At 37.9% G+C, this 26,955-nt stretch overlaps 1 protein-coding gene across 13 annotated transcripts in view; it reads left to right on the plus strand.

The window, feature by feature from the left end:
- The window catches only part of SCAPER (S-phase cyclin A associated protein in the ER), a 495,697-nt gene that overhangs the window by 408,225 nt on the left and 60,517 nt on the right, over positions 1-26,955 (plus strand). For all 13 annotated transcript variants that reach the window (XM_049852841.1, XM_049852843.1, XM_049852837.1 and 10 more), the window contains one exon: positions 20,593-20,748. In XM_049852841.1, the coding sequence (XP_049708798.1) occupies positions 20,593-20,748 (156 nt within the window). The remainder of the gene's footprint in view (positions 1-20,592; positions 20,749-26,955) is intronic.

Raw genomic sequence — 26,955 nt, forward strand, 5'->3', positions numbered from 1 at the left:
CAACCCAGACAGGGGAATCAAAAAAATAAATCAAGCTTTAAGAAAACGCTCGAAACATGGTAACAGCACTGTTATTACGTAAGAGAAGACAATATCAAAACAATAAAGAGGGACTAAGAAATGTAGTCATAGATCTTACATATGGAGAGGCACATAAGGTGATACAAAGAAATAAAGTTAGGTTTAAATTTAGAAAAATAGGGGTAAATAATTAGGTAACCACAAAGGAGACAAACTATCCTACACATCAAAAGAAAATACAAGAAAAAAATAGAGACTCAGCAGAAATGAAATCAACAACAATGAATATGAGGAAAGGACAATATATAATCTACTCAGCACATAAAATTAAGTGGGAAAAAGAAACTGTCAGAAACACACAAAAAAACACATCAAAATTATAGCACTAAATTCATACCTTTCCATAATTACGCTGAAGGTAAATGGACTAAATGCACCAATAAAGAAACAGAGAGTGGCAGAATGGATTAAAAAAACAAGACCCATCTATATGCTGCCTACAAGAGACACACCTTAGACTTTGAGAAAAAACAAATTAAAACTCAAAGGATGGAAAGAAATATATCAAGCAAAAAACAATCAAAAAAAAGAGCAGGAATAGCAGTATTAATTTCTGACAAAATAGACTTTAAAGTTAAATCTATCATAAAGGATAATGAAGGACACTATATAATGATTAAAGGGACAATACACCAAGAAGATATAACTATATTAAATATTTATGCACCCAATGACAGGGCTGCGAGATACATAAAACAAACTCTGTCAGCATTGAAAAGTGAGATAGGTACCTCCACAATAATAGTAGGAGACTTCAACACACCACTTGCGGTGAGGGACATGACATCCAGAAAGAAGCTCAGTAAAGACACGGAAGATCTAAATGCCGCAGTCAACCAACTTGACCTCGTAGTCATATACAGAACACTCCACCCAACAGCAACCAAGTATACTTTCTTTTCTAGTGCACATGGAACATTCTCTAGAATAGACCACATATTAGGTCATAATGCAAGCCTTCACAGAATCCAAAATATTAAAATATTGTAAAGCATCCTCTCTGACCATTAAGCCATAAAAGTGGAAATCAATAACAGAAAAGAAATCAAACACTTGGAAAATGAACAATGCCCTGCTCAAAAAAGACTGGATTATATAAGACATTAAGGATGGAGTAAAGAAATTCATAGAATCCGATGAGAATGAAAATACTTCCTATCCGAACCTTTGGGACACAGCGAAAGCAGTGCTCAGAGGTCAATTTATATCAATAAATGCACACATACAAAAAGAAGAAAGAGCTAAAATCAAAGAATGATCCCTACAACTTGAACAAATCGAAAGAGAACAACAAAAGAAACCTTCAGGCACCGGAAGAAAACAAATAATAAAAATTAGAGCTGAACTGAATGAAATAGAAAACAGAAAAAACAATTGAAAGAATTAACAAGACCAAAAGCTGGTTCCTGGAAAAAATTGACAAACCATTGGCCAGACTGACAAAAGAAAAACAGTAGAGGAAGCAAATAACCCAAATAAGAAATGGGATGGGCAATATTACAACACACCCAACTGAAATTAAAAGAATCATATGAGATTACTATGAAAAACTGTACTCTAACAAATTTGAAAATACAGAAGAAATGGATGAATTTCTAGAAACACACTACCTACCTAAGCTGACACACACAGAGGTAGGATAACTAAATAGACCCATAACAAAAGAGATTGAAAAGGTAATCAAAAAACTCCCCCCCAAAAAAAGCCCTGGCCTGGATGACTTCACTCCAGAGTTCTACCAAACTATCAGAGAACAGTTAACACCGCTACTACTAAAGGTATTTCAGACCATAGAACAGGACGGAATACTCCCAAACTCATTCTATGAAGCCACCATATCCCTGATACCAAAACCAGGTAAAGACACCACAAAAATAGAAAATTACAGACCCATATCCCTCATGAACTTAGATGCAAAAATCCTCAAGAAAATTCTAGCCAATAGCATTCAACAACATATCATAAAAATAATTCACCATGACCAAGTGGGATTCATACCAGGTATGCAGGGATGGTTCAACATTAGAAAAACAATTAATGTAATCCATCATATAAATAAAAGACAAAAATCACATGATTTTATCAATTCATGCAGAAAAGGCATTTGACAAAGTTCAACACCCATTCATGATAAAAACTCTCAGCAAAATAGGAATACAAGGAAGATTCCTCAACATAGTAAAGGGCGTCTATACAAAGCCAATAGCCAACATCATCTTAAATGGAGAGAGCCTGAAAGCATTCCCCTTGAGATCAGGAACCAGACAAGGATGCCCTTTAATTACCACTCTTATTCAACATTGTGCTGGAGTTCCTAACCAGAGCAATTAGGCAAGATAAAGAAATAAAGGGCATCCAGATTGGAAAGGAAGAAGTAAAATTATCTCTATTTGTAGATGACATGATCTTATACACAGAAAACCCTAAGGAATCCTCCAGAAAACTACTAAAACTAATAGAAGAGTTCAGCAGAGTATCGGGATACAAGATAAACATACAAACATCAGTTGGATTCCTCTACACCAACAAAAGGAACTTTGAAGAGGAAATCACCAAATCAATACCATTTACAGTAGCCCCCAAGAAGATAAAATACTTAGGGATAAATGTTACCAGAGATGTAAAAGTCTTATACAGAGAAAACTACAAAACACTTCTGCAAAAAACCAAAAGAGACCTACATAAGTGGAAAAACATACCTTGCTCATGGATAGAAAGACATTATAAAATTATAAAACATTATAAAAATGTTCTACCAAAAACAATCTACAGATTTAATGCAATTCTGATCCAAATTCCAAGGACGTTTTTTAACGAGATGGAGAAACAAATCACCAACTTCATATGGAAGGGAAAGAGGCCCCTGATAAGTAAAGCATTACCGAAAAGGCAGAACAACGTGAGAGGCCTTACTCTACCTGATTTTAGAACCTATTATACTGGCACAGTAGTCAAAACAGCCTGGTACTGGTACAACAACAGATAGATAGACCAATGGAACAGAATTAAGAATCCAAACATAAATCCATCCACATATGAGCAGTTGATATTTGACAAAGACCCCAGAACAGTTAAATGGGGAAAAGACAGGCTTTTTAGCAAATGGTACTGGCATAACTGGATATCCCTCTGCAAAAAATTGAAACAAGACCCATACCTCACTCCCTGCACAAAAACAAGCTCAAAATGGATCAAAGACCTAAACATAAAATCTAAAACGATAAAGATCATGAAGAAAAAATAGGGCAACATTAGTACCCCTAATACATGGCATAAACAGTATACAAAATATTATTAACAATGCAGGAGAAAAACTAGATAACTGGGAGCTCCTAAAAATCAAACACCTGCGCTCATCCAAAGACTTCACCAAAAGAATAAAAAGACTACCTACAGACTGGGAAAAAGTTTTTAGCTATGACATTTCTGATCAGCGCCTGATCTCTAAAATCTACATGATTCTCCAAAAACTCAACTGCAGAAAGACAAATAACCCAATTAAAAAATGGGTAAAAGATATGAACAGACACTTCACTAAAGAAGACATTCAAGTAGCTAACAGATATGTGAGGAAATACTCTTGATCATGAGCCATTAGATAAATGCAAATCAGAACTACAGTGAGATTTCATCTCACTCCAACAAGGCTGGCATTAATCCAAAAAACACAAAATAGTAAATGTTGGAGAGGCTGTGGAGAGATTGGAACACTTATACACTGCTGGTGGGAATGTAAAATGGTACAACCAATTTGGAAATCAATTTGGTGCTTCTTTAAATAACTAGAAATAGAACTACCGTATAATCCAGCAATCCCACTCCTTGGAATATGTCTTTGGGAAATAAAGAGTCTTTACACGAAGAAGTATATGCACACCCATGTTCATTGCAGCACTGTTTACAATAGCAAAAAGATGGAAGCAACCAAGATGCCCATCAACGGATGAATGGATAAATAAATTATGGTATATTCACACAATGGAATACTGCACATCGATAAAGAACAGTGATGAATCTGTTAAACATCTCATAACATGGAGGAATCTGGAAGGCATTATGCTTAGTGAAATTAGTTGCAAAAGGACAAATATTGTATAAGACCACTATTATGAGAACTTGAGAAATAGTTTAAACTGAGAAGAAAACATTCTTTTGTGGTTACGAGAGGAGGGAGGGTGGGAGAGGGGTATTCACTAATTAGTTGGTAGATAAGAACTACTTTAGGTGAAGGGAAAGACAACACACAATACAGGGGAGGTCAGCACAATTGGACTAAACCAAAAGCAAAGAAGTTTCCAGAATAAACTGAATGTTTCGAAGGCCAGTGTAGCAGGGGAAGGTGTTTGGGGTCCATGATTTCAGGGGACATCTAAGTCAATTGGCATAATAAAATCTATTAAGAAAACATTCTGCGTCCAAGTGGTGCGTGGGGTCTTAAACACTAGCAAGCAGCCATCTAAGATGCATCAATTGGTCTCAACCCACCTGGATCAAAGGAGAATGAAGAACACCAAGGACACAAGGTAATTACGAGCCCAGGAGAGAGAAAGGGCCACGTAAACCAGAGACAACATCAGCCTGAGACCAGAAGAGCTAGATTGCCCTGACAGAGAACACAACAGACAACCCCTGAGGGAGTAGGAGAGCAGTGGGATGCAGACCCCAGATTCTTATAAAAACACCAGACTTAATGGTCTGACTGAGACTAGAAGTCCCCCAGTGGTCATGGCCTCCAGACCTCCTGTAGGCCCCGAATAGGAACCATTCCCAAAGCCAACTCTTCAGACATGGATTGGACTGGACAGTTGGTTGGAGAGGAATGCTGGAGAGGAGTGAGCTTCTTGAATCAGGTGGACACTTGAGACTATGTTGGCATCTCCTGCCTGGAAGGGAGATGAGAGGGTAGAGAGGGTTGGAAGCTGGCAAAATGGACACGAAAAGAGAGAGTGGAGGGAGGGAGCGGGCTGTCTTATTAGGGGGAGAGTAATTGGAAGTATGTCGCAAGGAGTATGTAAGTTTTTGTGTGAGAGACTGACTGGATTTGTAAACTTCCGCTTAAAGCACAATAAAAATTATTTTTAAAAAATTGCCAAAGTCATCAAAAACAAGAAAAGTCTGAGAAACTGTTCACAGGCAAGAGTAGGCAAGGTGAGCAGAACCTAAACCACATCTAAGGAGGGCAAGTACAGGAAGGAGGGCGAGAGCCCCAGGGATCCTAGGGTCCACAAAGTAGGGAGAGAGCCATGATCATGAAAGATGAGAAAGTTTCCACGCAAGAAGCTCAACGAATTCCATACTGGATAGACCACCAAAAAAAAGTCACAAAGACATATAATCAAACTTTCCAAAACCAGAGACAGAGAATTCAGAGAGCAGCTCAGGAAAAGCAAAATATTACCTAAAAGAAGGCACCAATAAAACTAAGCTCTGATTTATCAGCAGAAACCATGCAGGCAAGAAAGAAATGGGATAACATAAATAAAACCGTGAAATGAAAGAATTGCCAACCAAAAATCAGATATCCAGCAAAATTGTCTCTCAAATATGATTGCAAAACCAGGACATTCCCAGAGAAACAAAAATTAAGAGAATTTGTAAAAACCAGACCAACCTCACAAAAAATATTAAAAGGGAGTCCTTCAGACAGAGATGTAATGACATTAGACAACAACCTGACACATGACAGCATCACCCAGATAAAGAATTCTCAAAAGTTCATTAAAGCTGCAAAACTGAAAATAGGGAACCAAGGTGCCAATTTGTAAATGATGACAATTTCAAAACAAAAAGGAGGAATAAATGTTGTGGTTATAGAACTTCTATATAAAGAAGTCAAGGCGATTATCAATAAATCACAGACTGTTTTAAATTTAGGGAGATAAAGATAAATTTCAGAGTAAGCACAAAAAAAAGTAATAAACCTACCCGCTAAAATAAAAAAAGAAAATCGTAAAGACTCAGGAAATACAAAATCAACAACATGAAGGAAATGAAAGGAAAATCCATGAACAAAAAGATAGCACAAAACATTAAGTGGAACAAAGGAACTGTCGACACCAAAAAAAAAAATAACAAAATGACAGCAGTAAATTCATATCTATTGATAATCACACTGAATGTAAACAGTTTAAATGCACCAGTCAAGGGACAGAGAGTGGCAGAATGGATTTGAAAAAAAGAAAAATGACACATCAATGTGTTACCTAAAAGAGACACAGCATAGACAAAGGCATAAATAGGTTAAAAATGAAAGGATGGAAAAAATATCAAGCAAACAGTAACCAAAAAAGAGCAAGAGTGTCAATATTAATCTCTGATAAAACAGACTTTAAGTCAAAAATCCATCATATGACACAAGGAAGGACATTATATAATGACTAAAAGGTCAGTTCACCAAGAGGATAATCATAATAAATATCTACACACCCAATGACAGAGCTCCCAAATACATAAAACTCTTAACAGTATTAAAAAGAGAGGTAGACAGTTCCACAATAATAGGAGACTTTAACACACCACTTCCAATGAAGAACAGAACAACTAGAAAGAAATTCTGAACGAAGATACAGAAGATCTAAACACAATCAACCAACTTAACCTCATAGATACACAAAACACTCTTCCCAACAACAGCAAAGTACACATTCTCCTCCAACACACATGCCTCATTCTCTAGAATAGAGCATATTTTCAGCAACAAAGCAAGTCAAAATAAATTCAAAAAACACTGAAATAATACAAAGCATCATCTCTGATCACACCATAAAAGTAGAAATCAATAATAGGAGGAACAAGGAAAAAAACTGAAATACACAGAAACTGAACAATACCTTTAATAGAAAAAATTAAAAATTAAATTAAAAAATTCTTAGAATCAAATGAGAATGAAAACAAAACATACCAAAACCTTCGGGACAAAGCAAAAGCAGTGCTCAGAAGATAATTTGTAGCAATAAATGCACACACCAAAAAAAAAAAAAAAGACAAAATCAGTAGCTTAACCCTACAACGCAAGTACAGAAAGAGCAGCAAAAGAAGCCCACAATAACCAAAAGAAAGAAAATAATAAAGATTAGAGCAGAAATAAATGAAACGAAAAACAGAAAAGTAGAATCAATAAGACAAGGAGTTGGTTCTTTGAGAGGATCAATAAAATTGATAAACCACTGGCCAAATTGACAAAGGAAAAAATGAGAATATGCAAATAACCAAAACAAGAAATGAAATGGGTGACCTTATAGCAGAACCAACTGAAACAAAAAGGGCTGTAACAGAATATTATGAAAAATTGTACTCCAACAAATTTGAAAGCCTAGAAGAAATGGACAATTTCTAGAAAAACGTTGCCTACATACACTAACACAAAATGAGGTAGAAAATTTGAACAGACCCATAATAAAAAAAAAGAAGAAATTGCTGAGGTCATAAAAAAAACTGAACAACAACAAAAAAACCTGGCTCAGACAGCTTCACAGGAGAGTTCTACCAAACATTCAGAGAAGAGTTAACACCAATTCTACTTAAACTATTCCAGAACATAGAAAAGGAAGGAATATTCTCCAGTTCATTCTATGAAGCGAGCATAACCCTGATACCAAAGCCATACAAAGACACTACTAAAAAAGAAAATTACAGACCAATATCCCTCATGAATATAGCTGCAAAAATTCTTGCAACTAGAATTCAACAGCATGTAAAAAAAAATAATACATCTTGGTCAAGTGGGATTCATATAAGGGATGCAAGGATGGTTCAACATTAGAAAATCAATCAATGTAATTCACCACATAAATAAAGGAAAAGGATCAAATGATCATATCAATGCAGAAAAAGCATTTGATAAAATCCAACACCCTGTTCTGACAAAAACTCATCTAAATAGGAATAGAAGGAAAATTCCTCAGCATAATTAAGGGCATATATACAAAACCAACAGCCAACATTATTCGCAGTGGAAGGAGACTGAAAGTATTCCTCTTGAGAGCAGGAACCAGACAAGGATGCCCTTATCACCACTCTTATTCACTGTTGTACTGGAAGCCCTAGATAGAGCAATAAGGCAAGAAAGGGAAATAAAGGATATCCAAATTGGTAAGGAAGAAGTAAAACTATTCCTATTTCCAGATGACATGATCCTATACATGGAAAACCCCAGAGACTCCAAGAAAAGTATTGGAACTAATAGAAGGGTTCAGCAAAGTGGCAGGGTATAAGATCACCATACAAAAATCAGTTGGGTTCCTCTACACTAACAAAGAGAGCTCCGAAAAGGGAATCAAGAAAACAATACCATTTACCATAGCCCCCAAAAGGATAAAATACCTCGGACTAAATCTAACTAGGGACGTAAAAAAACTTTATACAAAGAAAACTACAAAACACCAAGAAACCAAAAGAGGCCTACATAAAGGGAAAACCATACCATGCTCACAAATAGGAGGAATTAACATTGTGAAAATGTCAGTAATACTCAAAGCGATCTAAAGATGTAATGCAATCCCAATCCAAATCCCATTCTTTAATGAAATGGAAAAACTAATCTCCAACTTTATATGGAAAGGAAATAGGCCCCAAATAGCTAAAGCATTATTAAAGAAGAACAAAGTAGGAGGCCTCACACTTCCTGATCTCAGAATCTACTATACAGCCACAGTAGTCAAACAGCCTGGTACAGGTACAATGACAGACACAGACCAATGAAACAGAAATGAGAATCCAGAAATAAATCTGTCCAACTATAGACAGCTAATCCTCGACTAAGGGTCAAAGTTCATTAAAGGGGGAAGGGATAGTCTCTAACAAATGGTGCTGGCAAACTGGATATCTATCTGCGGAATGATGAAACAGGATCCATACCTCACACCATACACAAAAACTGTCTCAAAATGGATCACAGACCTAAATGTTAAAACTATAAAGTTAATGGAAGAAAACATAAGGACAAAGCCAGGGGCCCTAATTTATGGCATAGACTATCAAACATAACTAAAAATGCACATAAAGAAGATAAACTAGATAACTGGAACCTCCTAAAAACTAAATACTTATGCTCATCAAAAGACTTCACCTAAAGGGTAGAAAGAGAGTGTATAGACTAGGAAAAAAAATTGGCAACAACATAACTGACAAGGTTCTCATATCTAAAATTTATGGAAAACTTCAATACCTCAACAACAAAAGACAAACAGTCCAATTAAAAGAGTGGGCAAATGAACAGACACTTCACCCCAAAAGACATTCAGGCAGTTGACAAACACATGAAAAGATGCCCATGATCATTAACCATTACAAAACCAAAAAACCAAACCCATTCCTGTCAAGTCGATTCCGACTCATAGCAACCCTATAGGTCAGAGTAGAACTGCCCTATAGAGTTTCCAAGGAGTGCCTGGTGGATTTGAACTGCCAACCTTTTGGTTAGCAGCCATAGCACTTAACCACTACGCCACCAGGGCTTCCCATTAACCATTAAAAAAAAAAAAAAAAAACCCAGTGCCATCAAGTCGATTCCGACTCATAGCGACCCTGTAGGACAGAGCAGAACTGCCCCATAGGGTTTGCAAGGCTGTAAATCTTGACGGAAAGAGACTGCCACATCTTTCTCCCGTGGAACGGCTGGTGGGTTCAAACTGTCGACCTTTTGGTTAGCAGGCAAGTGCTGCTGAACCACTGCACCACCAGGGCTCCTTAAAGCATGATAAAATGTTCAAAAAAAAAAAAGACCTACAGTTAAATCATATGTAATGATAAAACTTTGAACACTTTTCCCGTAAGATTAAGGACCATTCATTCTCGTCACTTCTACTCAGCATTGTACTGAAAGTTCTAACTGGTATAATGGGGAGAAAAGATATAAAAGGTATAAAATTTGTGAAGAAAAAATTAAACCACTGTTATTTACAGCGTCATGATTGTATATGTAGAAAAGTATGTAATCTACCCCCACCACAAATAAAAACTACCACAACTAATAAGTGAATTTAGCAAAGTTGAAGGGTATAAGGTCCCTTTATGCAAAAGTCAGTTGTATTTCCAAGTGCTAGGAACAAATAGTTAAAAATTGTAATTTTAAAAACAATACCAGTTATAATAGCATCAGAAAATATCAAATACTTCCAAGTAAATCTATTGAAAGAGATGAAACACCTCTACGAAGCATTACTGAAAGAAATTAAGACCTATATAAATTGAGAGAGCTATATCGTGTTCATGAGTCAGAAGATTGAGTATGCTTAAGATGTCAATTCTCCACAAAATATTTTATAGATTCAGTACAATCTCAATCAAAATACCAGTAGGCTTTTTAAAGAAATTTACAAGTTGGTTCTAAAATTTATATGGAAATGCTAATGGTCTAAAACAGCCAAAAACTATTTAGAAGAATAATTAAATTGGTGGACTGATTTCAGGGTTTACTATATAATTACAATAATCAAGACAGTGTGGTATTAGTATAAGGATGGAACAATAGATCAAAACAGAATTGACAGTCCAGGAATGTTGTTGTTGTTAGATGCCATCGAGTTGGTTCCGACTCATAACAACCCTATGTACTACAGAACGAAACATTGTTCTGTGCCATCCTTGCAGTCGTTGTTATGCTTGAGCCCATTGTTGCAGCCACTGTGTCAGTCCATCTTGTTGACGGTCTTCCTCTTTTTTGCTGACCTTTTACTTTACCAAACATGATGTCCTTCTTCAGGGACTGATCCCTCCTGATAACATGTCCAAAATATGTGAGATGCAGTCTTGCCATACTTGCCTCTAAGGAGCACTCTGGTTGCACTTCTTCTAAGACAAGTTTGTTCATTCTCTTGGCAGTCCATGGTATATTCAATATTCTTTGCCAGCACCACAATTCAGAGGTTTCAATTCTTCTTCAGTCTTCCTTATTCATTGTCCAGCTTTCATGTGCATATGAGGCGATTGAAAACACCATGGCTTGGGTCAGGCCCACCTTAGTCTTCAAGGTGACATCTTTGCTTTTTAACACTTTAAAGAGATCTCTTGCAGCCGATTTGCCCAATGCAATGCACCTTTTGGTTTCTTGGCTGCTGCTTCCATGGGTGTTGATTGTGGATCCAAGTAAAATGAAATCCTTGACAACCTCAATCTTTTCTCCATTTATCATGATGTTGCTTATTGGTCCAGTTGTGAGGATTTCCATTTTCTTTATGTTGAGGTGTAATCTATACTGAAAGCTGTGGTCTTTGATCTTCATCAGTAAATGCTTTAAATCCTCTTCACGTTCAGCAAGCAAGGTTGTGTCATATGCATAACACAGGTTGTTGATGAGCCTTCCTCCAATCCTGATGCCCTGTTCTTCGTATAGTCCAGCGTCTCGGATTATTTGGTCAGCATACAGATTGAATAGGTAAGGTGAAAAGATACAGCTCTGACGCATACCTTTCCTGACTTTAAACCATGCAGTACCCACTTGTTCTGTTTGAACAACTACCTCCTGATCCATGTACAGATTCCTCATGAGCACAATTAAGTGTTCTAAAATTCCCATTCTTCACAATGTTATCCATAATTTGTCATGATCCTCACACCTGTGCATATACAGTCAATTGATTTTTGATCGAAGGTTGAAGTTAATTTAGTGGAAAAAGGAAAGTATTTTTAATGAATGGTGCTGGAAAAAACTGGATATCGATATGGAAGAAATTAACCACTGCCCAGACATAAAATTAATTGAAGATGGATTATAAGCCCAAACACAAAAACTATAACCATAAGACTTCGAGCAGAAAATGTGGAGAATATCTTTGCTGCATGGGGATAGGGAAAGATATCTTAGGATGCAAATAATTCACAAAAGAAGATATACAAATAGCCAATAAGTGCTTGAAAAGGCATTCAATATAATTAATCATCAGAGAAATGCAGGATAAAATGACAAGATACCTCTTTAGATCCACTAGAATGGCTGAAGTCTAACAGATTGAAAATACCGAATGTTGGCAAGAATGTCAAACACCTGGAGCTCTGATGCATTGCTCCTGGGACTATAAAATGGTATATTTGAAGAACTGTTGACCAGTTTATAAAATTAAACACATCTATCCTATGACCCAACCATTCTACTCCTAGGTATTTACCCAAGAGAAATGAAAACACATGTCTACAAAAAGACTTGCCCATGAATTTTTATAGAAACCTTATTTATAATAACCAAAAACTTTAACTAACCCAGATGTCTATCAATGAGAAGGAATAAACAAATCATGGTATATTCATACAACGGCATACTAATCAACAACAAAAGGGAGGAACTACTGATATACATGCACCAACATGAATTAATCTCAAAAGCGTTATGTTTAGCAGGAGCCAGACACAAAAGAGAACATTTATATGAAGTTCAAAAACAGACCACTGAAGATGTTGCCTCTGTTGGAGGTAGGGGATTGAGTGGAAAGCAAGAGAACTTTCTGGGATAATGAATATGTTCTATATGTTGTTTTGATTGCTGGTTACATGGGTGTATGCAGTTGTCAGAACTCTTCAAATCAAACATTTAAAGTTTATTATTTGTAATTTATATCTCAATAGAAAACAGTTTATTGTAAAAAAAAAATAACAGAAAGAACAAAGATTATCATAAAAGTGCTTAGCGAGAAGACAGGAGATATGGAGGATGTTGTTATTAGGTGCCGTCGAGTAGTTTCCGACTCAGAGAGACCCTTTGTACAACAGAATGAAACACTGCATGTGTCATGCACCACTGTCACGATGCTTGAGCCTGTTGTTGCAGCCACTGTGTCAATCCATCTCGTTCAGTGTCTTCCTCTTTTTCACTGACCCTTTACTTTACCAAGTATCTTAGTTATCTACTGCTGCTATAACAGAAATACCACAAGTGGATGGCTTTAACAAACAGAAATTTATTCTCTCACAGTCTAGGAGGCTAGAAGTCCAAATTCAGGGCACCAGCTCCCAGGGAAGGCTTTCTCTCTTTGTTTGCATTGGGGGAAGGTCAGTCTTCCCTTGGGTCTAGGAGTTTCTCAGTGCTGGGACCTTGGGTCCAAAGGACACACTGTTGTCCTGGCTCTTCTTTCTTGGTGGTACGAGGTCCGTCCTCCCCCCCGCCCCCAATATCTCTGCTTGGTATCTGTCTTATATCTCAAAAGAGATTGACTCAAGATACAACCTAATCTTGTAGATTGAGTCCTGCCTCATTAGCATAACTGCCTGTAATCTTGCTTCATTAACATCACAGAGGTAGGATTTACAGCACATAGAAAAATCACATTAGATAACAAAATGGTAAACAATCACACAGTACTGGGAATCAAACCCTAGCCAAGTTGACACACATTTTAGGGGGACACAATTCAATCCATAACACTAAGCATGTTGTCCTTCTCCAGGGACTGGTCCCTACTGATAACATATCCAAAGTACATAAAATGAAGTCTCTCCATCCTCCCTTCTGAGGAGCATTCTGGCTGTACTTCTTCTAAGACAGATTTGTTGGTTCTTTTAGCAGTCCATGGTATATTTGGTATTCGTTACCAACGCCATAATTCAAAGGCATCAATTGTTCTTTGGTCTTCCTTATTCATTGTCCAACTTTCTCATGCATATGAGGCAATTGAAAATACCAGGGCTTGGGTCAGGTGCACCTTAGTCTTCAAGGTGACATCTTTGCTTTTTAACACTTTAAAGAGGTCTTTTGCAGCAGATTTGCCTAATGCAGTACATTGTTTGATTTCTTAACTGCTGCTTCCATGGGCATTGATTATGGATCTAAGTAAAATGAAACCCTTGACAACTTCAGTCTTTTCTCCATTTATCATGATGTTGCTTATTGGTCTAGTTGTGAGGATTTTTCTTTTCTTTATGTTGAGACGTAATCCCTACTGAAGGTTGTATTCTTTGATCTTCATAAGTGAGTCCTTTAAGTCCTCTTCATTTTCAGTAGGCAAGGTTGTGTCATTTCCATAATGCAGATTGTTGATGAGTCTTCCTCCAGTCTTAATGCTGTGTTCATCTCCATATAGTCCACCTTCTTGGATTATTTGCTCAGCATACAGATTGAATCAGTATGGTAAAAGGAGACAACCCTGACGTACACCTTCTCTGATTTTAAACTGCCCAGTATCCCCTTGTTCTTTTGGGACAACTGTCTCTTGATCTATGTACAGATTGCTCGTAAGCACAATTAAGTGTTCTGGAATCCCATTCTTGGCAGTGTTATCCATAATTTGTTATGATCCACACAGTCAAATGCCTTTGCATATTCAATAAAACACAGGTAAACATCTTTCTGGTACTCTGCTTTTAGCCAAGATCCATCTGATGTCAGCAGTGATATTCCTCCTTCTACTTCCTCTTCTGAATCCAGCTTGAATTTCTGGTAATTCCTTGTCGACGTACTGCTGAAACCATTTTTTTAAATTTTCTTTAGCGAAATTTTACTTCCATGTAATATTAATGATATTCTTCAATAATTTCCACATTCTGTTGGATCACTTTTCATTGGAATAGGCACAAGTATGGATCTTTTCCAGTCTGTTGCCCGTGTAGCTGCCTTCCAGATTTCTTGGCATAGACAAGTGAGCACCTCCAGCATTGTATCCATTTGTTGAAACATCTCAATTGGTATTCCATCAATTCCTGGAGACTTGTTTTTCACCAATGCCTTCAGTGCAGCTGGAACTTCTTCCTTCAGTACCATCAGTTCTTGACCATATCCTACCTCCTGAAATAGTTGAACATCGACCCCTTCTTTTTGTTACAGTGACTCTGTGTATTCCTTCCATCTTCTTTTGATGCTTCCTGCATCGTTTAATATTTTCCTCATAGACTCCTTCAGTATCGCAACTCAGTTTTTAAATTTTTCTTCTGTTCTTTCAGCTTGAGAAATGCTGAGCATATTCTTCCCTTTTGGTTTTCTAACTCGAGGGCTTTGCACATTTCAGTGCAATACTTTACTCTGCCATCTCATGCTACCCTTTGAAGTCTTCTGTACAGGAGATGCTGTCTATGTGGAGGATAAACAACAACATACAAATGTTGAATAATTGGTCTGCCCGAATAAGGAGACAGGAGAAGTGAAACAGAAAATATACAAAAATGGAATGGAAGAATCCTTTATAATGAAAGAAAACATGAATTAGCCAGGTATTTGAAGGGACTGTTTTCATTGTGTGAGATAGGTATTATTATACCTATTTCAAAAATGAGGAGGCTGAGACTCAGATAGGGCAGGTTGTTTTTCCAGGACCACACAGTAACATAACTTGGTAAGACACGACCTTGACCAAACTACAGCAATAATAATTAGAGTGGTAACAAGAAAGATTCAGGGCTGTTTTATAGGTAGGATTAATGTCTACCTTCAACCTTGGGCCTTGTCTACCTGGTGAGTTCATTTGAAGATTTAAAGGTGCCATCTCCTCCAAGGAGCTCTCCCTGATCCATTCAACCAAAATTAGAGATTCCCACTGTTTTTACTATACAGTAGTAATATCGTGAATGTATATGTAATACAGAACTAATCACATCATGTTGATATTACCATGTGTCAGCTTCTACCTTAAGAGGAACTTGAGGGCAGCATTGGAGTCAGAAATAATGATTACATTATTATTATTATTATTACATGATTACAAATAGTTATCCCCAAACTTTTTACATCACTTATGGGATGAATGGTGACATTCATTTAGACAAGAATATTGGGAGTAGGAGATATTGAGAGAAGAAGATAATCAGTTTGTTGGTTTCCCTTTCCCCTCACCCCTTCAGAAGATATAGACATATGGTATATTAGGCGCCTTTAAAGGGAAACGTCCAGAAACTGGAAAGAATTTAATGAAAGAAGTTCAGAAAAGATATAGACCTGGAGATAGAGAATTGGGGGTTATTAGGATCTTGAAGATAGTTGAAATCATGGAATTACATGAGTTTACTAAACCTAGATCAAGGATAGAACCTTGGTGGACAGCAGTATTGAAGCAGGGGTGAGAGTGGGTGGCTGGACAAGAGTGGACATTAACTGTTTATATATATCCCTAGATATCCCTTCCAGTTTGTAAATTCCATCAAGAGAAAGCTACCCTTTACCCATTGCTGTCGAGTCGATTCCGACTCATTGTGACACTGTGTATAAATGGAATGAAACACTGCCCAGTCCTGCGCCACCCTCACAATCATTGCTGTGTTTGAGCCCATTGTTGCAGCCACTGTGTCAGTCCATCTTATCAAGGGTCTTGCTCTTTTTCACTGACCCTCTACCTTACCAAGTAATGATATCCTTCTCCAGGGACTGGTTCCTCCTGATAACATGTCCAAAGTACATGAGATGAAGTCTTGCTGTCCTCCCTTCCAAGGAGCACTCTGGCTGTACTTCTTCCAAGACAGACTTGTTCATTTTTCTGGCAGTCCATGTTATATTCAGTATTCTTCACCGACACTGTAGTTCAAAGTCATCAGTTCTTTGGTCTTCCTTATTCATTGTCCAGCTTTTGCATGCATATAAGGCAATAAAGCAAATGGGGAGGCCCAATTTCTGGGGTGCATACCCCCCAAAAAAAAACCCACTGCCGTTGAGTCAATTCTGACTCATAGTGACCTTATACAGCAACATGTTTCCCAGAATTCCTGTGCTGAGAAGACTGAGAGATTCTGTACAATAAAGCTTTTTGTCCTGAGTATGCTAACAGTCTCAATATTATAATTTTAACTTAACAGTTGCATTACAAAAGATATAATGGCCTTGATGCCAGTATCCGTTAGAAGATTCTATACTCTTCCCTCAAAACTATCAAGTAGGCAAAATGAATTTCCCTGCACTGACCCTTTAGAGCCATTTAGTTTCAGTATCTTCTTAGACAGTCGTCTTAAGATTTCCCATGCCATGACTCATGACCCAGGCAGTTTAGAAAAATATCAGTCCGACTCATTAGTAGGCACTGTAGATAGCCACCAGGTAAACAAAGGAGATGACACTCAGAAAGGACTGCCTGCTCAACAGTGGTTGTTTTGGTTTGGTTGACTTTTTATGCTTTTTATCTCTTCACTCATTTTGAAGTATTTCCTCCTTTCTGGCTTTTTCAAGGCCGATATAGGAAATCCATCTAAACCATTTTTATCTTGAGACTGGGTGGTTTTAAGACTGTGTGTGGTTGCTATTAGTTTTCAGAAATAGTCTCTGAAATAATTTTGCATCCTTTTTTAAGTGATCCAAACTTCAATTAATGTCATTGACTTGTACATGTAAAAAAATGTTGAAATGCCAAATGTGTATATACCCACTTCCTCACTTAACAACATGGTTAGGCTCCAAACACCCAGTTGTTAGGTGAAAATGGCATTATATGAAAATGGAGGATGACCACATCAGATCACAAAATGGAAGATAACTACATCATTACATAACTGCCAAACCACTGATTTACCCAGCCAAGTTGACACATTTTTACTATAGTCATAAATGCAAAGTGTCAGATAACGAGACAGTTGAAAAGTGAGGAGTAGGAGTATATCTTCATATATACATATAAAAAAATGTGTGCGTATATATATAACAATAAAAAGTATTCAAATGTCAGTAAGGACCAAAAAAAATGCCTCAGAGAAGCAGTAGATTTAGCAAAAAGGACTCTTATCAGGGGTCGGAAGACCTTAGGACTTTCCAACTCTCTTCCTTGGGCAAGTGCTTTGCCCTCCCTGAGCCTCAGTTTGTTCATCTATCAACGAGGATAGTAATACCAATCTCCACATAGTGAAATGGATTTTCTCATATCCAGCTAGTGGAAATGTAAATTGATTTAAAGTTTTTTGAAGTGTAATATGGCTATACATATTAAGAACCTTGTAAAAGTGTGCATATCCTTTGACTCATTAATTCCACTTCTGGGAAGTAATCTGAAATTCTGACAATGATTTGTACACAAAATGTTCATCACAACATGGTTTACAATGGTGAATATTAAAAATTACTGAGTGTTCAAGAACTATTACACTGTTAGTATATTATGTAGCCATTCTAAAAATATTTTTGTATTCATTCAGACATCTAGAATCTAGATTATTTTACAGAAAATATGTTCAAAGAAATGTGTTAAATGACACCACAGGAATGTAATGAGCAAAATCCAGATTCTGGAAAACTGTATAGAATAAACAACCAGGTTCATCCACAAATAAGTGGCAAGGGAGAAAAAGAGGTATGGAGGGCCAACCTATAGACTAAGAGATTTTAAAAGATATATCAGTCAGCCACAATGTATAGCTCTTGTTTGCATCCTCAATTTCTTAAGTTATTTAAAACCTTTATGAGACATTTGGAAATTTGAACTCTAGTTATTTGATGATGATAAGGAATTATTATTTTTCAGATATTGGGACAGTGGTATTGTGGTTATGCTTTTTAAGACCTTATTTTCTAGAGATAAAAACTGAAACATTTATGAATGAAATTATATGATGTTTTGGATTTGCTTTAAACACTATGCAAGATGGGTGTGGATGCGGGTAGGATTGCCCATGGGTTGATGGTGGTCTGTGTGATGGGTGCGTGGAGATTTATTATTCTATTCTGTTTTTAGTGTGTGTTAAAAATTTCAGTAATAAGCTTTTTTCCAAAAGTTTATTTTGTTGTTGAGAATATACACCAATTCAACAGTTTCTACTTGTACAATTTAGTAACACTGATTACATTCTTCAAGTTATGCACCAATTCTCATCCTCCTTTTCTGAGTTGTTCCTCTCTCATTAACATAAACTCAGTGCCCCTTAAGGTTTCTACCTAATCTTTTAAGTAGCTGTTGTTAGTTTGATCCCATATAGATAGTTCTTAAAAGAGCATAATGCTCACAGCAGACATTTTTCTAGTTAAGCTAGAGTATTATTTGGTTTTAAAAAGAATTCAGGGGGTATTTTTAGTTTACGGTTTAAAAATTATCTCAGGGCAAAAGTTTCAGGAGTTCATCCCTCCATGGTTCCAGAAAGTCCATGAGAATTTGAATTCTGTTCTACATTTTCCCCCTTTCGATCAAAGATTCTCCTGTAGAATCTTTGATCAAAATGTTCAGTAATGTTAGCCAAATAATAATTTTTTTTTAATTTGAAATACAGCTCTTACAAAGATATTTTAACATCGAAATGGCTTAGTCAGTTGAGTGAAAATCAGTATAATATCAATCATGTAGGGGGAAAAAATGAAATAGAAAAACATAAAAGGAAACATTAACCTGTGTTGTCTTTAGATGGTGTAATCATTGGCAATTTTTTCTGCTTTTCCATACTATATAAATTTCCATAATAAGCCTATATTAATTGCACAATCAGAAAAAAATAATTTTCTACTTTGTATAGTTCATTTTACATGGATCCATAATCAATGCCCATGAAAACAGCAGTCAAATCAAACAATGTATTGCATTGGACAAATCTGCTGCAAAAGACCTGTTTAAAGTATTAAAAATCAAAGGTGTGACTTTGAGGACTAAGATGCACGTGACCCCAGCCATGGTATTTTCAGTTGCCTCATATGCATCCAAAAGCTGGACAATGAATAAGGAAGACCCAAGAAGAATTGATGCCTTTGAATTATGGTGTTGGCAAAGAATATTGAATATACCATGGCCTTCCAGAAGAATGAACAAAATCTGTCTTGGAAGAGGCAGCCAGAATGAACCAGTCATTATGACCAGGGTGATGAGTTAACATATGTTGATTTTCAGAATTCCATATTCACAGTTCCTCCCTTTTCATGTATGTAAATGTAGTAGCACTGATGAGTCAGTATAAAATCTTTGAGCTAGGACTGATTTATCTACAAGGTCATTTATTGTCTTAAAATACTATTTTCAATGATCACTGCTTTGTGAACTAATGAAAAAGCTCCTTCCTACTGTCAGTCCAGTTTAATAAACAGCTCTAGAGAGCTGTCTAATGGACTAAAAAGATGAAAGTGACTTCTTAAAATGTCATCGTCGACTCTCAGGACTGGTACTTTTCATAACAGCAATTACATTCTCACTGTTTGTTATTTTCTTAATGGTGATGGAGTTTTTAATAATGGTGAACCTGTAGTTGGTATTAGAAGTTTAAATTGTAACAAGATTGTGTCTGGGTAGCATCATCTTATTTTCTGAATCCCTACGTTCTTGTGAATTTGGCTCCCTAGCACTTTTAAAAATACCATGAAAAAAGAAAAAAATTGCTATGATAAGAGGGTAGAGGCCATTATAAATCATTTCAACTTTTGTCAGACTCTTTAGACAAGTGAGAAGAATAATCAGATAATCATTTTCATCCCTCTTTCTTGAAAAATAACATCAAAGTAGCCAAAAGAGAGAAGAAAGAATTGCTTCACAGAAATAGCTGATATTCAGAACTAAATCTAAGGAAATTGTTACTTGAGATGCTTTACTCAAACGTGCGTTTGATTGTTTGAGGGGTCCAGGCCTGTGTTTGGTAAGATGTATCATTAAAGGTGAAGATGTTGGCAGCCTACACAGATTGATAACACACATTTTTCCCCACATCTAGCTACGTGGTGAACATGGGTCTGATCGACAAGCTGTGTGGCTGCTTCCTCTCGGTGCAAGGCCCAGTGGATGAGAATCCCAAGATGGCCACGTTTCTGCAGCATGCCGCAGGACTTTTACATGCAATGTGCACCCTCTGCTTTGCTGTCACTGGAAGGTAAGGCTCTTACTTAGTCTCAATCTAGACTCAACTTTTGAAACACCTCTTGAATTGTGTCCATCTTGGGGTCAGTTCATAGGGGTGCAGGTGGTCATCTTGGACCCCTTTCCTCTTTGTCCTTCTTAGCTTTTTATATTGAGACCTGCCTGACGTTTCTCATTTTTCCTAACAACATGCTCCTGCCAAAGTATATTTTTCTTGTTGGTGTCATAAACTTGACTATTATTGCTGGAAGAGACCTTAGAGGCCATCCAGTCCCTCTCCCACTGAAGTCCAGAGGAATCAAGTGATTCTCTCCTTGAGTCAGCGACAAAGCCCAGACTGGATCAAGCCAGGCCCTCGGCATGACACTGCATAACATCACCGTGCCCACAACCAGTGTTCACATGTTTTCAATTTCACTGTCTACTGGGTTATTTTTTCCCCCTTTTGCCCTTCTTCAAAGGTACCTCCTTGAATAAGGGAAGGCGGAGCTGTTCAAAAACAAGAGCTCCCTGAAATCACACATCACCGTTACCCATGGGCATGGTTAAACCAGTGTGTCAGGGACTACTTCTGGTGTGGTTGGCCCTTTAGACCCCTCACTCCTCCCTGTGGACTGCCCATAAAAACAATAACTCTCTAAGAAGGGCAGGGAAGACCCTCTTAGGTGTTTTATTCCCTCCTCTCCCCACCAAGTAGAGAATCATTGTAATACTGACTCAGTGTTTCTCAAAGGAATATGATATATATCCCTCAGGCATGCTGAAGATGTCCAGTAAAATATTTTTCTTAAATTAATTCTAAACAGTGCTGCATACAAATAATGTATTTTTTAGGGATTCGTCAAGAAGAAAATGAATTATTTGAAACTCGTAGAATCTAGACGCTTAAAAAAGTATTATCCATCCGTATTCAATGCACACAGGTTGCATATGACTATACTCAAAATTTTCAAGAGAGGGAATTTGTTTTCTAAGATGAACATTCTCAACATTTTTTAATCTGTTATGCAAAAGCCCCTAAACTCACCTCTTTTTCCTTACTCTTACCCAGTCCCTTCAATATCAGTCCCATTTCTAGGAAGATTAAGACTGTCTGAGGTGTCAGGGACACGAAGCATGGCCCGTAATCAGTGTTCCAAATTGGCCTGTTCCCTATCTAGAATAGGCAGAGCCCACCCTCCAGGGATTAGATGAAAATTCAGAAAGTGGCTATTTGTGGGGAGCCCTGGTGGTGCAGTGGTTAAAACAATAGATTGCTAACCAAAGTTTGGCAGTTTGAAACCACCAGTGGCTCTGTGGGTGAAAGATGTGGCAGTTTGCTTCCATGGAGATTTTTTTGGAAACCCTGTGGGGTCACTATGAGTCAGAATCGACTTGATGGTAATGGGTTTGGTTTTGGCCTAAGTAGAATCATTGGTACCATACTATACATAGCCTGGCAGCAATAATAGGGCTCCTTCTGGGGAAGCAGCAACAGTTGCCAGGCTTCTCCCTAGGAGGTGTCCTCTTACCCAGGACAATCCAGCACTGGCTGTTTTGTGTACACAACATTACAAGCCTGCCAGCAGCATCTCAAGTCTGCATCACCTGTGCTCTCTGATTCCAGATGAATATCACAGACTTATAAGCATTTCCGTATGTGGTTGCAGTACAGTTTCTGGGCTTCAGCTTTCACCAACACACAGATTCAGTGACTTGAAATCTAGAACTTGAAAGAAACTTAAAGGTCATTCACACCCCCCCTTGTTTTATAGGAAGAGCCAAACTGACTTGAATTAGGACCTAAGATTCACAGCTTGGTGCTCTGTCCTACACATTTGACTTTATAGTATTCAAAATGTGGGAACATGTATTTCATCCCTTTGAAGATGTTCTAAATTACGTATACGGAAGACAAGATCCTCCTCCCGTTAATGCTACAGCCATGCCCTTGTTCAGTAGACATTCACTGAGCACCTGCCAGCCACCAAGCTGGGTATAGTGACATTGCCCTCAGGGAGCCCAGAGTCTGAAGTGGAGTCAGACTTGTAAACAAATAGCTGCAACATAGCAGCTGCAGCAGAAGAGAATATGCACAGAGGAAGAAGTAAAGCTCTCCCAGAGGAGGTTAGGGAAAGCTCCAGTGGGCTGGACCTTAAAGGATGAGGCAAATTAACCAGGAAGACAAGTGGAATGAAAAAGTTGATTGAGGAAAAGAGCATAATATGTGCACCGTATGATGTAGCAGATGTCCCTGGTGCTTTACCCATATCCTTTTGGCCCCCTCTGGAGATTACCTGCCAACGGCTTGCTGTGTTTCTCTGCCTGAGGACATTCTCTGGACAAAGAGCTGCTTGCCAGAAGCACAGGGTGGGGGGCTAACACTTGCAAGAGTGACCTACCAACAGTAAATTGATGCTTAAGACCCCAGCTTCTCTAACCCTCAGTGGGACAATTCTGAGACATATTCTATACAGACTCTCAGAGAGTCCTCAGTGGTAACTTGTTCATTAATACATCCTTTATTGGCTTTCTTTACTTCCCTGTTTCCCTTTGCTATTTCCTCACAAATTAACTACTTGTGCCCATTTCCTTATTTCAAGGTCTGCTCTTGGAACAACCCAAATGAATTAGATATGGATATATAAGACATTGTGTTGTGGTGACTGTGGGAGAGGGAAGGGAAATGAGGTGTTAAATGAGCTCAATTAAATGTTAGCTCTTGGGAGCCTCAGAGAGAGGCAAGAGCTTGATGTGGTAGATTAGAGCTGTGGAAGGCTACTGAAGTTTTTTAAGAGGGAGTAACAAGGCCAAATATCTGTTATAGAATGTTCGCTCCTGAAAAGTGTAGAGATGGCCAGAGTGCAGGGGCGGATTAACCATAAACAAGGTATGCACAGACTTACAGTAAGCATAAATAAGCAAGGTACACACAGGCTTACTTGTTTACTTACTAATCTATAGTGTACAATTTCACCTGCTTTTCACCACATCAAAGATGAAGCCCATGTGAAATTGTGCACAAGTAAGCCCATGTGTACCTTGCTTATTGGGTAATCCATCCCTGTTGGAATGGGATGAGCCTAGAGGCAGAAGGAATAGTAAAGAGGCTCTTGCATGATACAAGTGCTAAATGCTGAGAGCCTGTAGGGGCAGTGGAAATAGAGACTGAGCAAATACATTTAAGAGGAGGTAGAACAAATATAGGGTCACTATGAGTTGGAGTCAATTCGACGGCAACCGGTTTGGTTTTGGGGTTTAGAACAGATGTAGGGGAGGTAGCACAGGACTAGGTGGTGTGGAAGGTGAAAGGGAGAAATCTAGAATGACTCCCAGGATTCTGACTTTAGAATTTTGAGTGGTAGGTGGTAATCTCTGAATTAGGGGATATAAGGAGTAGTTTTCCATAGGGGAAATAGGAGTTTGGTCCTAGACACACCTAAGGATGATCCAAGTAGACCAAAGTCTAGCATGTGTATAGATACATAGATAATGTGTATTATATGTGTGTAATTATGAAATATAATTGTTTCTATGTACATACAACTAGATTTTAAATAAATCAGTGATTTACTTTTAGTGTTTTTTTTTTTTTAACAATTCTTAATTGATTTTTTCTTAATATAACTTCCTCCCCAACCTCAATTGCTCAACAAATTTCTATTAATAGAACTTGCTACAAAAGCAGATTATTCTATAAAAAAGGTCCAGGTGGTTTCCTGCCTTGACCTACCTAGGAAATCCTTAGCTGCATCAGTGTAAGCTGCTTATCTGAAAGAGGTGAGAACATGGCTCTTGATTGCTGTTCTTCCTCTCAGCCTTCAGTCACCCATCATTTCCTGAACACCCCCAGACGATGGGAATAGAGGTAGTTTTTCCTACCTCATCAGACTTGTTCACCTATGATATTTACAGACCATTTCGTACTACATCCCATTTCTTCACGGAAATTATATTTCTAAACCATAAGCTATAGTCACCTGTTGAAGCTCTTTGGTACGTGCATTTAACAGAGTTTCTGCACTAGGTCACAGCCATGTCCAGAAGGGAAGGTAGTGTGATTGTTGGAGTGAGCCACAGAATGCCTGTTTTGGCTACTAGGAGAAGCCAGCAAGAGTCAGAGAGTTAAGGAAGGCTTGTCCTCAAAGCCCTTTTGTGACCAGCAGGAATAAAAGACACAGAGGAGCCAGAGGGACCTTCAAAAATTGGCCTCTTGTGCTGGCAGACTCTGAGTTAATTAAGCGGACTAATTGGTAGCACAGGGCTTTGAGTAAACACTGTGCGCTCTGCCGGTGGCCCAGCCTTTGTGGTGGTGATTACAGCAGGTCCGCCTTTGCACTGCTCCTCTATTGTGCCCTTAATCTCCTCGTTTTTACCTAGATTTTCTGGAATACAATTTGTGTGTCAGAATTTGTGCTGTTAATCTTTGCTTCATCATGGGAGGGGAAAGCGCTGATGATTTTTGTACCAGGCTTGGTTTTGAACAATGAAATGGCATTTGTTTAAGTTAAAATTGAATTTGGGATCCTCTGGTGAAAGGATTGATCTTGTGTTAGGATTAGCCCGGAGTTTTAACTGGGGAACTGTACACAAGCTGTAATTCTTAATCATGTAAACAAAATTCAACCATCTTTTTTATAAGACTTTCAGAAATGCCTGTTTCTTTGGCCCGTTTTCCATTCTTGGTCCTATAGGAAGTATAGAGAAAAGAGTGGTTTTCAGATCTCAGAGCATCAACTCAACTACCATAATTGGCTGAGGCTCTGAGGCCCTGAAAAGGTGCTGACTGCTCAGAGCTAATAGGAAAAAAACATTAAAAATTATGATTATTATTGCAAGCAACACAGGCCCTTCAGTCAATCAGCATTCATTTACTATATTCATAACTGTGCTAGGCAGCACAGTAAGAGAGCCAGGGAGCAATGGACCCACATAGCTTACAATCCTTATTACCGCAGGAAAGAAGGAGAGGAGCATGTAAAACCTTGCTAACTCTGATTGGTTGGAGGAGACTAGTTTTGAATTCTAAAGTATTTTTATACAAAAAGGAAGTTTGTTGTTTTATGTGTTTGTTTTTCATTTCCATGCCCATAAACTACACTAACAAAATGTGTTCTAGCCAAGATCCCTGGAAACCTGTGTAAGAAAAGGATAAAAGAATGATGTATAATTTAGCCCATTAATTATGTGGATATAAATGAGTGCTTCTCAAGTGTTTAAGGGTGCTTGAAAATCGTTTGTGTTCAAGCAAAGGTAAACTTTAACTCTGCCTGCCTGAACTGTTCCTTCATTCATTGAACAAATATTTATGTAGCACTTGCTCTGTGCCAGTCCCTGTGCTGGGCCTGGGAGAAAGCAGAGATGACTCAGACACAGATTGTGTCCTTAAGGACTTTGTAAACTAGTAAGGGAAAGAAGATGCATATACAAATATCCCTGGTATAAGCCAGAGAGTGATAAAAGAGGATAATACATGAAAAATACTTAGCATGCTGCATGACACATAGTAAGTGCTCAATAATTGTTGGAAAAAAAATTTTTTTTTACCATTATCATCATCATCGTTGATGGCGTTCAGAGGAGGGAGAAATCACTCCTAGTTGTAGGGACTTAACCTGGACTTTGAAAGATGGGAAGGGTCAGAATGTTTAGAGTTGAGAAAAAGGTAGACAAAGAAATAGCACAAGCAAAGGCAAGGCAACAAAAAAATAAGAAGAATGAATAGGGTACTGTAGCTGGATTTTGAAACATATATGGTGGTATTTTAGTGCATCCCAGGTTCTTATGAGGTTCAAATGAGATAATAAATGTAAAAATACTTCATGAACTATATAAAATGATTTGCTGAGATATGGCAGTGCCAGTAATGTTATTAAAGCTTCTGAACAGGGAAGTGACATGCTGAGAGCCATATTTTGTGAGCACTAATCAGGCATCAAATGAAGAATGTATTAGAAAGGAGGAAGAAAGTGGGAGGGGCAATTAACAGTCCTCTGGGCAAGAGGGAAAAGAAGATATTGAAATATTCTCTCATAGTCTCTTTTTGTGTGTGGTATCACCAGTGTCCCAGGCACCAGACTCCAGTACTCATCATCTCTATCTCCCCTCTCTTCAATGTACCCCAGATCTAATCTGCTGTCAGATTGTATTGATTGGAAGGGACCCTAAAGTCACCTAATCCTGTCTTCCATTCAGACTTGAATCTATAGGGTCAACTCGATTGCAGCGGGTTTGGTTTTTT

The sequence above is a fragment of the Elephas maximus genome, chromosome 13 (assembly GCF_024166365.1).
Source record: "Elephas maximus indicus isolate mEleMax1 chromosome 13, mEleMax1 primary haplotype, whole genome shotgun sequence".
Classification (NCBI taxonomy): domain Eukaryota; kingdom Metazoa; phylum Chordata; class Mammalia; order Proboscidea; family Elephantidae; genus Elephas; species Elephas maximus.